The following is a 16,559-nucleotide window of genomic DNA, read 5'->3' as shown; positions in this document are numbered from 1 at the left end:
CTTTAGCATCAGAGAAACCAAAACCTCCACCTCCATCTGCAGCAATCACTTCTTGTCGTTCATCCAGTCATTAGGTCACCTCCACCACCACTTTGTGGCATCTCCGATTGGGGCATTTATCTTCCTCTAGATTTGTTTTATGGCAAAATATTTGTTAAATTTCTCTTTCCAGTCTAATAATGCTTGTGATGTTCGTGCTTTTGCAAAACAAAGTAGACTTCCATTTTTTATTAGTTCAATTTTGTCTGTTAGACCTTTTGAATTAATTCATTGTGACATTTCGAGCCCCTATAAAACTCTCTTTCTTATGCAAAATATTTTTTTACTATTGTGGGTAATTATTCTAGATTTACATCGGTATTTTTTATGCATCACACAAGTGAGACACAATATTTACTTGCCAATTCTTCTCCATGCGAGAATTTTTTAAACAGATAGGTACTAGTTATCAACATATTGTGTCTATAATCCCCAACAAAATGGGATTGTAGAGCGCAAGCACCGCCATATTTTTGAGTTAGCTTGAACTTTTCGTTTTCAAGCCCACCTTCCTTTACATTTTTGGGCAACATGTGTTTCTACTACTATTTATATAATTAATTGTTTGCCCACACCACTTCTTTCTCGCCAAACTTCTTTTGAACGACTTTATGACAAGCTTCCTTCTTATTCCCATCTTCGAGTTTTGGGGTGTCTTGCATATGCTACTGATGTGCACGTCCTCCATAAATTCACTCCTCGAGCTAAACATTGTATTTTTCCTGGTTATCCAGTTGGTCAAAAATCTTACAAGTTATATGATTTTACCACCAGTCAAATGTTCACTAGCCATGATGTCATTTTTTATGATATTATTTTTCCTTATGAGTCCATTCCATCCATTCCCTCTAATTCAACCCCAATGATTCCTCTTTCTATACCCGATCCTTACCAACAACCATTATCACCGACTCTAGTTTCGCCTCCATCATCATCTACTAATCCTCCTCCTGAACCTACTTTACACCATTCCCAACATCCTCATAACCATCCCTCAACTTTATGTGACTATGTCTGCAACCAAGTGACATCTCCCAACCATTTGTCGCCTTTCTCATCATGTCCACAAAAAGGTACATGTTATCCTCTTAGTAATTTTGTCTCGTATCATCGTTACTCTCCACAACATTACTCTTATACTACTACTGTTACTCAAGATATTGAACCTACATCTTATACGGAAGCAGCTTCTCATTCCCATTGGCAAGAAGCAATGCAATCTGAATTGGCCGCTTTAGAAGCCAACCACACTTGGTCCCCCACTTTTCTTCCTCTTGTTAAGAAACCTATCCGGTGTCGTTGGGTTTATAAAATCAAACAACACTCAGATGGTACTACTGAGCTTTTCAATGCTCGTTTAGTTGCAAAAAGTTACACACAATTGGAAGGTATAGATTACCATGACATTTTTTATCCCACTATTAAAATGGTTCTTATTCATTATTTATTGGCTTTATCAGCCGCTCAAAATTGGTCTCTTCACTAAAATGATGTCAATAATGTTTTTCTTCATGGTGATTTCCATGAAGAAATTTATATATCTCCACCTCCTAGTCTTCGGCGAAAGGGGAGAATCTTTTGTGTCGCCTTCACAAGTCGTTGTATGGCTTAAAATAAGCTTCCCGACAATGGTATGCCAAGTTCTCTAGAACTATCCAAGCTGTTGATTTGTTCATTCCAGATCAGATTACTCGTAATTCATCGGAAAGGAAATCTTTTACAACTCTATTGATATATGTTAATGACATTCTCATTACGGGTAATGATGTCATTGCCATATTAACTCTCAAGAAATTTCTGCATAGTCATTTTCGGATTAAAGATTTGGGTGATTTGAAGTATTATCTAGGTATCGAAGTTTCTTAGTCAAAGAAAGGTATTTCCATCTTGCAACGAAAATATATTTTGGAAAATTTAAAAGATGGTGGATTTTTGGGTGATAAACCTGTGAACTTTCACATGGAGAAAAATAAAGTTTTTGGATTCAGGAGAATTGCTTAATGATCCATCTCAGTATAGGTGACTTGGTGGACGCCTAATTTATTTTAATATCACCCGGCCGGATATTACCTATTTGGTCCATGTGTTATGCATATTCATGCATGCACCACACGAACCACACATGGAAGTTGCATTGCATGTGTTGCGTTATTTAAAAAGCAGTCCAGGATAAGGTTTATTTTCCCTTCTTAGAACAATTTATCCTTGCGAGCTTTTTCTAATTCAGATTGGGCTAGTTGTCCAATATCTCGTAGATCCATGATGGGTTATTGTGTTTTTTTGGGAGCTTCTATTATTTCCTGGCGGACAAAGAGGCAGAAAACCGTATCTCTCCTCAACAGAAGCCAAATATAGACCCATGACAGGTGCATGTTGCGAATTATCCTGGCTACTGTCATTATTGACAGAGTTGAGAATATTACATCCAAATCCAACACTGTTATATTGTGATAACACAACTGCCTTACACATCACAGCTAATCTCGTTTTTCATGCAAGAACCAGACATATGGATATGGATTGTTATTTCATTTGTGACAAAATACAAGATGCTTAGGTTGTAACCAAATATGTTGATTCAACAAATCAGCTTGCGGATGTGTTCACCAAGCCATTGGGAAAAGAAGTCTTCTCAACTATGTTACACAAGTTGGGAGTCCTTGAAATTCATTCTCCAACTTGAGGGGGAGTATTGAAAAATTTACGGTTGAAATATGATAAGCTCAAGGTTGAAGTTATCAACCATTGTAAATGGATTGTGTAAAATCGCGAAATTCGCGATTATAGATTGTAAAACTCTTGTGTAAATGACCTCTTCATTCAATGGAAATTAACACGGAAAAAAAACACTTCCCTGATTTTACATTTCTTGTAGAAATACATTTTTAGGGACCATTAGTACCTCATGTTTCTTGGAAACATTTTTCTAGTTGAAAATTCTTACCAAGAAATTCGTATAATTTTCCAGGTAAGATTTTTGAATCCAGATGGGCCAAAAAACCATATGAAATGTTTTCAATAAGTATTTGACAACCGATGCTAAAATACTATCAGCACAAGGCACATTTTCATGACAATTTTTATTTGGCATTTTATTATACTAAAAATTTATCAGATAAGTATGTTAATGTATGAGATTGATTATTAGTTTTTATTTATTTCCCTGGAAAATGCACTAATAGGTCCATTTAATTTTCTTGAAAATTTTTAAAATTTCCTGGTAAAGCACTAATAGTATTATTTGAAGGATTCTTGGAAATGTGTATCCTAGGAAAAATATTTCTATCTTTTCCTGGGATATAAATTTCCATCCATTGGCACTAACGGGGGTGTTAGGAAAGAGTGCCTCTTTGGAAAAGCTTATACATATCTCATGTTAGTTTGACTCACTACAAAAAAAACTACTTGAAAAACAACCCATAGTTTTGAATCAAACTAGTGGGCTGAAGTGGACTTCTACCACCAAATTTGAAATTTGTTGGCATTGGGAAAGGTTGTTTTCTTTGTTTCTCTTCCTTTCCTTCTTCTCCTTCTCTTTTCTTCCTTGTAAAAAAGAGAAGAAATTTTATAAAGATTGTAAAGTTAAGTCTAATTTTTATTTCATTTATAAAATTAAGATATTTTTTACACAAATAGACCATAAATATTTTTTTATCCCAATTTCCACTATATTATCATAATTGTCATAATTTTCATAATCTTTAAACAATTTAAAACTTTTCAATCTAATGGAATTATTAATTAGTTTGAGTAATAATTACTAATTAATTAGTGAATAATTAATTAAAGAATGAATAAATTCTACTTATGTAACTAAGTAATTAATTAATTAATTAATTATTGTATTAGAAAACAAAATAACCCATTTAATGTAATAACAAATCAATTATTTAATGAACCAGTAGTAATTTCTTACTTATCTAATTAATTAAACACATTTTGATTATATAATTAATTTGGTGAATAGGATTAATGGAGTTGGTGGGAATGACATTATTTTATTGCAACTAATACTAGTTAATTTATTGGCAATTATAGCATGTACTCATTGAATAATTATTGATTCGGTAAGAAATAATATTGTTAATTTATTGGCAATTATAGCATGTACTCATTGAATAATTATTGATTCGGTAAGAAATAATATATTATGCTATGATTTGTACTGATTAACAGGCCAATTGACCTATTTAATGTAATACTTAATCAATTATTTAATGAAACATGTTGTAATTAATTAATTATCTAATTAATTGAACATATTCTAATACTATAATTAACTAATTAAGTGATTCAATTAATTTTGTTAGTATGATTAATGGAGTCAGTGCTAACTACCATAATGACATACTATTTGATAGTAATGAATGTTATGATATGTTAAAATGTATATTAAATGTAATTTATGTTCATAATTGTTGTATAATTTGGGATATGTACATAGGGTTATTTGATTAAGCTTAATGGGACGGGGGGTATTGTCTTAGGCCCATGGGCCATTTTGTAACAGGAAACCCTAAAGCTTAAATACCTAATGAAAGGGGGAAAATCCCCAACGGAAAAATTTTGATACACCGTTCGTCTGCTTCGTTTTCGCTGTGAAGCCAAAGAGCTCAACACTCTCTCTTGTTGGTGTTTGGACTGTTCCGTCAATCCCGTGAGTTTGATTTGCCAATGAATACTAGTTAATTAAAAGGAAATTAATATGTTTTTAATTAAATAATTATTGATTAGGAAAGCAATAATTAATCATGCGATGATTTTTGCTAATTAATCGACCAATTAACCTATTTAACGTAATAACTAATCAATTATTCAACAGAATATGGGGTCGATATCAATTCCTTGGTAATCGACCACATTCTAATTACACAATTAACTAATTAATTTATTCAAATTAATTCAGTTAGTAGGATTAATGGGGTCGATATCAACAATCAGAATAACATACTATTTGATCGTAGGTAATACTAATTAATTAATTGGTAATTAATGTAATTTTTAATTGGATAATTACTTATTAGGTAAGAAATAATCAAATACATTATTGTTTTTGCTAATTAATTCACCAATTGACCTATTTAATGAAATACCTAATCGATCATTTAATGGAACAAGTAGTAATTACTTAGTTATCTAATTAATTGAATATATTCTAATTGTATAGGTTACTAATTAATTTATTTAAATTAATTTAGTTACTATGATTAATGGAGTTGGTGCGAATAACTAGAATGACACACTATTTGATCATAGCTAATACTAGTTAATTTAATTTTTAATTAACATATTTTCTAATTAATAACTACTGATTATGTAAGAAAATAATCAATTACCCGATGGTTTGTACTAATTAATCAGCCAAACTAATCAATTATTTAATGGAATAGGTAGTAATTACTTAATTATCTAATTATCTAACATATTTTTTTTCTATCTATCTCTATTGCACACTCATGTGATATTAAAGTGTTTAAAAAGATTTGTTACTAATACATAGATATTTTGTAATAAATATATAATATTTATTTGGAACTTTTGTAGTTTAATGAAATGTAAATACAAAAACACATGAACTATAAATACATGTTGTGAAGCACAATTTATTCCGATATTGTTGTATAATTATGAAGAGATGAGTTGTTTATGATCAATACTTTCAATCTACTTCACAATTAACACATAAAAACTTTGACATACTGTTACCTATGACTTAACATTGGAGTATTAGGATATGCAATATTTTCTAAAACCATGTTTTCTAAACTTATAGAAATGCTTTCGAAACTTTCTTTTGCTTAGATTTGGCCTAAATAATGCTTAGAGCTTATTTTTATACTCTATTAATAAATCATCTACAGTGCATGATCTATCATACAAAATGCAGCAATGAGAGCAGGTATGGAAGAGTCTAATATGACTCTCACAACAAGAAATATCACATAACCAGGATTAATATGGTAGAGTCTAAGAAGAGCTTCATGAGAAGAAAGTCTCAAAAAAGAGGTTAGGTTTACTAGTGCTTAAATTCTGTTAATTTTCTATTTATATTAAGTAGTTTAATTATACTAGGATATATCTTTAAGTGTTAAATTTTAGATATAACAAAGCAATGGTCATTTAATTATAATCATATTTTATTTATTTAGAGACTTATTGTACCGGGTTATAAACAAGTCAATCAAGTATTTTTCCATATATAAATGAATACTTTGGTATAGGGCTGGCATCGAATTGAGATGAGCTCGAACCTTCCTATGTTCGAGTCAATCATGATTTAAAGATTTTGAACTTGAGCTCGAGCCGAGCCTAATAATTTGAAATGAGTTTGAGCTCGAGCTCCAACCTACATTTAAAATTTTTCATAAAATACACGTCAAATAAATTGTTTATAAAAATATGTATACATTTTACATAAAATTGGACATGACCTCTACTTAAAATTGGGCATAACCTTTGTATATTAAGCCTGAATAAAATCATCTACATAAAATTATTCATAAAAGCTGCATAAGTATGCATAAACTTTATTCAACTTAGGTCAGAGCAGACAGAGAATGCGCAACGAATGCAAATACCCCACAACAATTAAAACGAAAAAACGAATGTCATCCAAGACAAGCAAAAACTGCACTAAGATAAAAACGCAATCATAAACTAATGTGGCATGGTTACAAGAGTTTATCCATTGCATATATAAGACGGGATGGAGGTAATTTGATGTGAATAATCTTCGGAGGTGGATCTTTTCGTTCGAGGTTAGTAAAAAATGATGTTGGTTATTGGATTTTCTAACACACATAATGTCGATGGCTGAGATCATATAAAACTCTACAGGATATCTGTATTTTGTATGGTATGAATGTGTGTAACGCTCAAATAAAACAAACATTTGCGAGCATAAAATAACATTGCAAAAGACAATGGGACGAGTAGATCGTCTTACTTGCATAGTGGTTGAGGTAAATTCAGTGGCGGACTGTGTGACAGACAAAAACCCCTCTTCGTCGATTCCCTTGCAATGAGCCTTGTATCAACGACAATTAGCGACATCAAGTGAGGATATCATAGCATAACCATCGAGGTGAAGTAGGAACCCAAAAGTCAGATCCCTTGCTCTGCTTTCAGCTCACATAAATGTTATCTTCTCACAAAATTGTTGAAAGCACTTAAAAAACAAAAAGAAGATTTCGATAGATTCTCCTACCCTCCATACATGGAAAATTGTCAAGATTTCAGAAGATAGGAGGGTACGAAAAGAAGCCGAAGTGTCTCCTGGGCCCAATTTCAACAAGGATCAAATTGTCTGGAGTGTGAAATTGAACAACATAAGCTACTCTCACCAAAATTTCCAGCTTTGGACAAAATGGGGGGAATCCTAGTTTCTCCCTCTATTTATAACTAGGGAGAAAATGAGGACAAAAGCATCAATGAGAGGGGAATTAGAGGCAAAAACAGAGAAGAAGGAGAGAAAGTTACTGGAAGGGCTAGGTGGTAATAAGGATCGACCACGGTTAACCGCAAGAGGAAGAAATCTCTCCTATACTCTCAGGCCCTCATTAAGTTAACGAGTTGACTTACAAGTGGGGGCCATTAAGTTAATAAGCCAACTTGCGAGCTTTCGAAGAGAACCATAGTTTAATCGAGCTCGGCTCGTTAACTTAAACGAACCTCATCTGGATCTCAAACTCGAATCAAACCGAGCCGCTTGCAAATCGGCTCAGTTCCATGCCGCCCCTATATTTGAATATGGAAAATATCAAAGTAGTTCCTTTAAAATCAATAAAATCAACGGAGGACACGAGAATGAAAATATGATGAAGACCGTGCAGAAAATAATTCAAAAAGGCTCATATAATCATGACACATCTCATTGTACAATTTTACCAAGAGGACCGACTCTGCTTAATAAAGTATGTTTCTGCACAATAATCCAGTCTTGGCCCATACTAGGAAAAAGACACTATTGAGCGATGGAACAATTAACGACCTGGATGATGCTCTTGTTTCATATTTATATGAGACTATGAACTAAACATTCGTGTATGGGCTTCAACCTGCCGCACTTCCATTCCTCTCCCATCACAACTCCATTAGCCTGGACTGTACACAGACAACGTGAGGCCACTTCAGTTTCAGACTTCAGAGAAAAAAAAAATGTAGTAAAATTCACATTTATACCTGTAGGAACGAGAGTTAGACCTGGAGGGACCTTTGCCCCTTGGGCTCAAGGAACTGTCAATATTTCTCCTGGGGTTCAAGGACCTCCCACCGTTGCCCCTAGGACTCACTGACTTCCCACCATTATTCCTGGGATTAACAGGCCTTTGACCATTATCCCTAGGGCTCAAGGACCTCCGAGGTGACAAGGAGTCCTCAGCGACACATCTCCCAGGTGAGTAATAATCATTCCCTCTGCTTCTCTCACCGTCTCTGCACTCATCAACCAATAAAATCTAATAATCTAAGATATTGAAGTTAAACTAAATAAATTAATATGAAGATCTGACTACATGGAGGTTAAAATCAAAGACCTCAAGCTTGGAAACAGGTCACAAGATCAAATCTTTCCCCTTTGCAATTCTATCTAGATTTCATATACACAGCCTCCACACAATGTTTATTCCCAAACTTAACTAAACCAAAATTAGATAAACAAAATCCAAAAACAGCTACTTCATGCCAAAAGGAGAAAACATGCTTGAATGTTCTCAAATCTCTTCCAATTAGAAGCTAAACATTAGATTTACCTGTTCAATTTCAAAGATTTCTGAACAAATTTATGAACTTTGGCCCAAACACTTTCGAGTTAGGCTATAATATGGTAGAGACTGGTTGAACAGCTTCTGATATACTCCCAAGTAGCTCTGTCCCACCTTTCTTATAGTCAATCTATCTTTACTTGACATGAAACAAATCCAGAAGATTCTCTACCTCTAGCAGTAAAGAATTTGATGGGCTCCCACATCCTTTGGAGATCAAGATTCTTTCTCTTTTGGCAACTCTAAGCTCTAGATTCTTTCTTAACTGGATAGTATGCAAAACCAAGATATCAAACTTTAAAATGTAAATAAGAGAAAATATCTGTTTAGAGTGATAAGCTATAGTTTTTGGCAATTCCAGTTGAAAGGGAACCTTACAATTCAAAAGTAATAAATAAAAAGTTATAACTTGGTACTTCAGGAATAGCTTTGAATGACAAGCAAGTAATCAGATCACTTTGGGGTCTCTTTTCTCTTTACTCTTTACTAATCCATGGATTCCTTAGGCTATCGTTTTCACTTTAACGATCTGCACCAACAAGACCACACACATAATTCAATTATCTTGAATGTGGTACACTCCAACTGTGAGGCTTGGTCAAACAGTTCTTCAAAATCAGAAGCCAAAAACTGTGATTTACTAGGAATTGAATTCACAGAGAGAAAGAACACTTCGTATAGATTTTGAGATTTAAGTCTCTGCAATTTCTCTGTAGAGTTTTTTCATATTTTACCTTTGTAATAATGCATTCGAATAAAGAAAAAGGTATTAACATTCCAACCTCAATAAGTCTTACCATTGTTATCTGTTCGAATAAAGAAAAAGGTAATAAGATTGCAACCTAAAAAGCTATGCCAACTCAACCACACTAGTATACAATGGCACAACAACTACTGATGGTATATCAACAACAAAAGCAGTATGAAAACCTTACCACCTATAAATCCAAATATCTTTACAAATAATAACACAGGACCAACTTCAAGCAAGCAAGTGCATGTCTGCCATTCACAATGCATACTCAAAGACTGAAAAGCCAGAGTTCCCAGCATTATGCTGTCTGATCATCACACTTGCATTGGGACATGCTCCTGAAGCATAATGCAAGGAAGCCTCTGTAACTATGAGGTGAAATACAAGTCTCATATTCAGAAATGTAGATCAGGAAAAATCATCCGATAGTCAAGCAAGCTTCAGACAAATAAGTAGAGCATAGGATGCATAATAAAAATGACTCTTGCATATAAACTTGAGACATTAGATATTTTATAGTTAATCCACTCACAACGGTTGAAAAAAATGTAATACCGGCTTTGCTTCTTGAGCCAAATACAGACATCACTAAGTTACAAAGAGGATGTGAATAAATATCGGATCGTACCACTTTCTGATTGACAAGTGCCAAACTTTGACAGATTTAGATGCCTAGATGTTTAAATTTTTATTTTGAAGATACTATTCCAATATCAAGTCAAGTAGTCCAATATAGGAATCTGGGCAGGCCTCTCCAAATTAAGCTTAAAGTACAGAGTTCATCAATTACGTTTGGCAATGATGAAGCTTGAACTAGCTATTGTCTATTTACAACCATTCTATTTGACTACCAAGCCAAGGCCCAATACCACAAAAAGAAATACAATTTTGTTGGACTCATAAAAGATATCTTGCTTTAAATTGACATACTTAATAATTTCTTTTTCAGAACATATTCAACAGCAGAAAATAGGAACCATGAAGCATTAAAGGCTAGCAGCAAAAGCAACATTTGATGGGCCCATGCAGCAAAATTGGCCACAGTGAAGGATGAGAAATGTGCAGGCAGTGAATGAGTGGCCCATAATAGTTCACAGGGGGCTTAAAGACAATTTAAAAGAAAAAAAAAGAGAAAAATCGGAAATGACATAGCAAGTAAAACAAAATGGCAACCAGTTTGCAGATATAGCCTCCAATGAAGTATTCTACTGCAATCCACAAATATGAAATAGGATATTTATCTTATAAGTCTTCTCTTTTTCTCAGTTTTATCAGTGAAAAACAAACAAACAAACAAACAAACATTTCCTTTACAGGACGTTATGTGTTCAACATTACAAACTAAAACTAGAATACCTTGCAACATTATGTACTATTTCCACAAACTATTTCGTAATGCTTGTTCTTTAAAACATCCTCTGACACTTCTGTCACATTTTTCAAATCCATTATTAAAAGAAGAAGTAAAGAATAAATGTAAATTAAAACATTGCACCTTCCTTAGAGAAAAAAGGCACAAGAACCTTTTTTTTCTGAAAAAAACTCAAAAGCCTTCTGCCTTTTCCATCAATTGACTATACAATTCATACAATAAGGGCAGAAAGCAAATAATTAATCTGAGTAAGTAAGAACTGCTCAATGATCAAAAGTATAGATAGAATAGTCACCTCTCTTCTTAAAATAAAATAAAAATAAAATTCGAGATATACAGATTTAAAAAAGACAGTCAGATAATGGCTAGCAATGCAGCTCTACCAGAATTACAGTTAAACCTAAAATAAGAAATTATATCTCAAACGCAAGATTAGCAGATATGTACACACACGTAACAGCATGATAAGTACGGGTTACAAACACAAAGCAGCACTTTAACCAAAATAAAGAAAAGGGCATTAGAGTAAACTTTCAAGCAGATCAAAAAGTAATTAAACAGAAGCAGTATTTCAATGCCTACTTGACAGTAATGTACAAGCTAAAACCATATCGACTCTCGGCAGCATGAGAGAGCACAAACAAGAAAATAATAAAATTTGAGAAAAAGAGTACATAGTTTAAGTGATAAAAAAAGATATATGAGATTTGAAGTTTCAGACCTTGAATCACGCCGAGGAGAAGGAGACCTTGAATATGCTGTCAAGAAGACAATATTGTAAGTTTTGGTTAAAAAAATGAAGAAGTATTTTGAACGTTACTGATGATCAATACCTTGTTTACTAGCACATATCACATAAAAGAGACAAAACAAAATTACATAAGACCTCGTTTACAAGCCAAGTGAACTGACAAAATAAAATCCCTTCCCACCCCCCAACCCCAAATTGATGTCGATGAAAAAAAGGCATGAAAGAGTCTTACATGACTCTCACAAGAAGAAGTATTACTGAACAAAGGAAGTCTCAATTAAAAGGTGTTTTAGTTATGTTAGTCTTCTATTCTTGTTTAGTTGTTTGATTCCACTCGTTTGCTCTATTATAAATAGAAACTCATTTTACTTAGTTATAATAAAGTCAATGAATTATTATTTTCAAAAATTCAACATGGTATCAGAGTACGTTCTGTGAGTTGACTTGGACAACCACAAAGGTAATGTTATCCTTTTTTATTTGTCATCTCTATTAATTTAGTTTGTGTTCTTCTTTTTCTTCCTTGTTAATGTCGTCTAATCCTAGTACCCATTTTTCCCTTGACGCTCCTACCTCCATAATACTATTTTCATATTGCAAATTGTATATTGACGGAAAGGATTTTGATTTTGATTTTCCAATGCAAAACAAATTTTGTCAATTAGAGTTTTTCTTTTTGATGAAATCAACATCTAAAGCAGCAAAGGTCAGGCAACAAGAAAAGATTGAGCGACAACAAAATGCTTCATTTTCCAAGGCGTTTTATTCCAGAAAGAACGAGACTTTATATGGAGAATTGTATCTCTAAATAATTATCTGTGAGTTTACTTTCTTTACAAACAAGCCGTTTATGATTTTAAGCTATATTTTGGGATATATTATATATATGAAGTAGCAAATATCAATTCTACCGAAAAAATCTCTTTTTTTCCTTTTTTTTCTCCTATTACTTTTCCATGCATTAATGTGAATTGAATTTCATTTTCTCATAGTCCTAAGTATTTAGATGTATTTCTCTTCTAATCAAAGATTCTGGTTATACTTGAACACTCCATATTAGCAACTATTCATTTGGTTTTGAGGGAAGATCACACGTGGCAATTTGGCCTAAGGTCTCTTCTCTAGTGTTGGCTTGTTTGTTTGCATTGGTGTATCTTCCGTATCATCATCTCTAAAATTCACGCCCTAGAAACTTCTTTAAGGACATACTTGGACCATACACGCCCTAGAAACTTCTTTAAGGACATACTTGGACCATTTGTTATTTTTACAGTACTACCATTACAGTCTCCCCTATTATTTTTTTTATAAAAAGGTCACTCTCATTATTAATTTGAAAGCAAGTTCTTATCAATTTTTTGAGAAACTTGGTTTGAAGTTGAGTCTTGCATGGTCGCCTCCTATCTAAAGTTTCTAGATTCTTTTGGAAATATGAATCTTACATAGTGGCCTCCTTCCGATTGAAGTATGATTGATGTTATCATTGTTTTCTTCTAGAATTTCTTCAATTTATCATTTTTTTAATTTTTCACAACTTCAAAGTAATGCCTACTAGACCCACTACCTACAAAGCACAGGAGTGCGTCTAATGTCCCACTTGAGTTAAGTCTTTTCTTCTTCACCCAATAAGTGATTTTTGTTTGAACTACCCATAAAACTGAGTAGTCACTTTTTCATGCCTAAATGTAGGTTTTTTTCCCACCTTTGAAATTGAGTGGAGTTTTTTCAAACTATGAAAGTTTTGATTGGCATATGAAATTTTTTCGTTCTCCCATATTTTTTTTATCCAAGCTAGGTCTGTATGTCCTTTTTTATCCCCAATTTGAGGGAGAGAATAGAAGGAGAAGTATAAAAGATAAGGTAGGTGACAAAATCTACCATAAAGAATTCCACGTATTGTGGTAATCAAATCTTTTTCATTGTAAGTTGAAGTTATTAACTCCAGCTTGAGGGGGGGAGGATTCTTACACAGCTTTTACAACAACAAGTATCACAGAGCAACAATTCAAATGGCAATCTTACAAAAATCTCAAAGAAGAAAATCTCAATTAAAAGGTGTTTTAGTTATGTTAGTCTTTTATTCTTGTTTAGTTGTTTAATTACTCTAGGACTTATCTTTAAGCATTTAACTTTGAGTGTAACTAAGATATGGGTAAGTTAATTATAATTTGATACCACATTTCAACATTTTCATCGGGTATTCAGAGAGGGAAGGAGAGGGAGGGAAGGAAGGGAAAGAAAGAGAGAGAGGAATGCATCTTCACAAAGGAAGGCATTGTTGTAATACTTTCATATAACTTCTGGTCAGCAACATCAACTCTATCCCTAGGCTACCACATCTAGATTTCATAATCCATGATTAAAGTTTATATTTTTATTTTTGAGAAAGTTATCCATCACTAAATTTTTCAGATCGAAAGAAGGATCTGTAGAATACATAAATAGGATAAGGCTTCTTCACTTCAAAAATGGCTATGAAAACATATTGACCAAATAACTGAGAAACTCTAAAAATGACTACAAGAGTAACAGTTTTAAAAGCAGGACTCGTGTCATGCATGTTCAAAAGCAGAAACAAAACATAGAAACTGCTACTGAAAGCAAAAGATATAGTATCTTAGTTTTATTTATTTTTTAAATCTTAAAAAAAGCATTAGATACTAACAACTATATCGGCGCCTTGGGGATCTAGGTGGGGTACGCCTCCGATGCCCTCCTCCATGTCTACCACTACATGAAGCACATCCAAGTAATCAGCAAAGCGTTGATGAAACAAAATAAAATGCCAACAAGATGGGAACAAGTAGAAGATGTTCATCACCTAACACGTGAATTCGAGCGCATTTCTTGAGGTGTTTTTCTATTTTCTTCTGCAAATGCAATTGAAATTTCACGTCCTCCAATAATCTGATGGTTCATTTGCTGCTTTGCTTCTGCTGCATCTTCAGCATTGCGAAACTTTACAAATCCAAAGCCCCGTGGCTCTCTACAAGTAAAGAAGGATAGAATCACTATAATATCTCATTATATCAATATACTCACAGGATGTTTCTATTTTGATGATTAGGAAAATAATAAATAAAAGAAAAGAAAAGCAAAGACCATTCAACAAGAAGGTCATAAGTTGATATTATTTCTTCTCTTGTGGGCAATTAAATAAGTATACCCAGTGTAATAATTCTTTGGAAGGTACACATCCTTAACTGGGCCAAATCGCTCAAATGGCTTCCTAAGATCCTCCTGCCTTCAAACACAAAAAAAAAATTGATATGATGAGTCGAAGAAACAAACTGAAATTAACGAGAACACTGCAAATGGTATCAAACTAAAACCAGTAGATTATTTAGGAAACATGCTTAATACATAATACTGGAGATAAACTCATCAGATTGTGAAGCTGTCATAGTTAGTGCACTTCAAAATAGAGCCACTGTTGACCAAAACATGACCTAATGAAATGTTGTTTAAAATTTGAGGCAGGTAAAAGTTAGAAACACAGTAGAAGCAGCATTGCTACTGAACAAACTTCATGTGTTTGATGCTGAGGCACATCATAGAACTAATTCTTTTTGCTTCCATTAATCATACTATCCCATAAGTCAAAATAGGTGAATTTCTGGATAAGTACAGATTTCAAAAACTATCAGAATAACCAACACATACTCAAGATCTCAACAACTAGGAAGGCACAGCACAAAAGAATCAATGCATTTGCATGGGCACATGCGTATGCAACGGATTAATGTGAGAATATTTAATTTCAATTGCTCCAACACAGTTTACAATAAATCAAGCCTTGCAGTGTACAAGATTGCTAGAAAAAACTCCAATGTCTGAATTTTGTATGATTATGTGGTGAATAATATGGAAGCAAGAAGTGCCTTTTACATGTGTAAAGCATGCAGACGAGAACAATGGCACTTTTCATAAATGGGATCTACCTAATAAAAAAAATCCGTGTATGGAATGCTTTTACACCACGAACTCCTAGAATATAGAGTATGCCGCAGAAACGACAGGCTAGAACAAGCAGCAAGCCAAACCAATGCTATAGAAATACTTCTGCCCATTAGACTCTCGAAGCATACATCAAGCAAAAAGGCAAAAGTAAAAATCAGAAGCTTAATACAAATTTCTGAGCACCCAAACACATAATCTGCAAGAGAAACGCTCTGGCAAGTTCAATGCCCCTTAAGTGTGACCAGAGAGAGAGTGTTAGGAAACAAAAGGAAAAGAAAAAAAGTAAGAGTTCCGACTTGCAAAGATAAAACCCTAATGAAAAATGAAGGATGAAAAAGAGAAGACCTGGCATCTAGAGAGATGTTTCGGACAAGAAGACCAGTAGGGCCAGAGGATCGTATATCTCGGTGAGACCTGCCACCACGGTGCCTGTCCCGGGGTTCATCGAAACGCTTACGCCGCGATGGGCTCCGGCTGGGAAGCCGAGGACTGAGGCTGCGGCTACGGCTTCTGTATCTTCCCATGCTGCAGCAAGCGAAGAAAAGAAAAAGCGAGCAGAGACAAAAGAGACAGAAGAGTAGCGTAATCCCCAAAGTCAGGTCCGAGAAGGATAGAACCTGAGCGCCAAGGCAAGAAGCTCTGGAAAGAACATATGCAGTCTTATGGAATGTGGGCCGGATGAGACGAGAGAGAGATTCCAATTTTCAAGTTTTATGACAAGTACTTACAATTCGCGCGTAATCCCCGTTGGCATGTTAGTGCCTTCTTTCAAGTTAAAAGTATTTCACATTCGCTGGGGAGCCAAAACCCGTTAATGCCACGTGTAAGTGCCGGAAAAAAAAACAAATTTATGTGCTCTCGCTCGCAACTTTTGGCGATTTTAATCGCCCCCTCTACGACCTCTCCCCAACTCGCTGATTC

At 34.0% G+C, this 16,559-nt stretch overlaps 1 protein-coding gene across 2 annotated transcripts; it reads right to left on the bottom strand.

The window, feature by feature from the left end:
• Positions 1-7,869: 7,869 nt before the first annotated feature.
• LOC137960362 (serine/arginine-rich SC35-like splicing factor SCL28) lies at positions 7,870-16,305 on the bottom strand. Of its 2 annotated transcripts, none has more exons than XM_068807965.1 (7): positions 15,984-16,305; positions 14,845-14,922; positions 14,500-14,664; positions 14,344-14,408; positions 11,649-11,685; positions 8,221-8,472; positions 7,870-8,142 (listed from the first exon to the last, which is right to left on the bottom strand). In XM_068807965.1, exons 1-7 carry the CDS (start codon positions 16,160-16,162, stop codon positions 8,133-8,135), a joined length of 786 nt encoding a protein of 261 aa, XP_068664066.1. In that variant the 5' UTR covers positions 16,163-16,305; the 3' UTR covers positions 7,870-8,132. The 2 variants fall into 2 exon arrangements, with proteins under 2 accessions (XP_068664066.1, XP_068664065.1); XM_068807964.1 differs by having other exon boundaries at positions 7,870-8,137.
• Positions 16,306-16,559: the final 254 nt, after the last annotated feature.

Source organism: Aristolochia californica, unplaced genomic scaffold (genome assembly GCF_029961685.1).
Source record: "Aristolochia californica isolate CCGP_79_NKW_82.1479 unplaced genomic scaffold, dmAriCali1.0.hap1 SCAF_3, whole genome shotgun sequence".
Taxonomy (NCBI): Eukaryota; Viridiplantae; Streptophyta; class Magnoliopsida; order Piperales; family Aristolochiaceae; genus Aristolochia; species Aristolochia californica.
The sequence above is the reverse complement of the archived record's forward strand: the minus strand, read 5'-3'. Positions and strand labels throughout refer to the sequence as shown.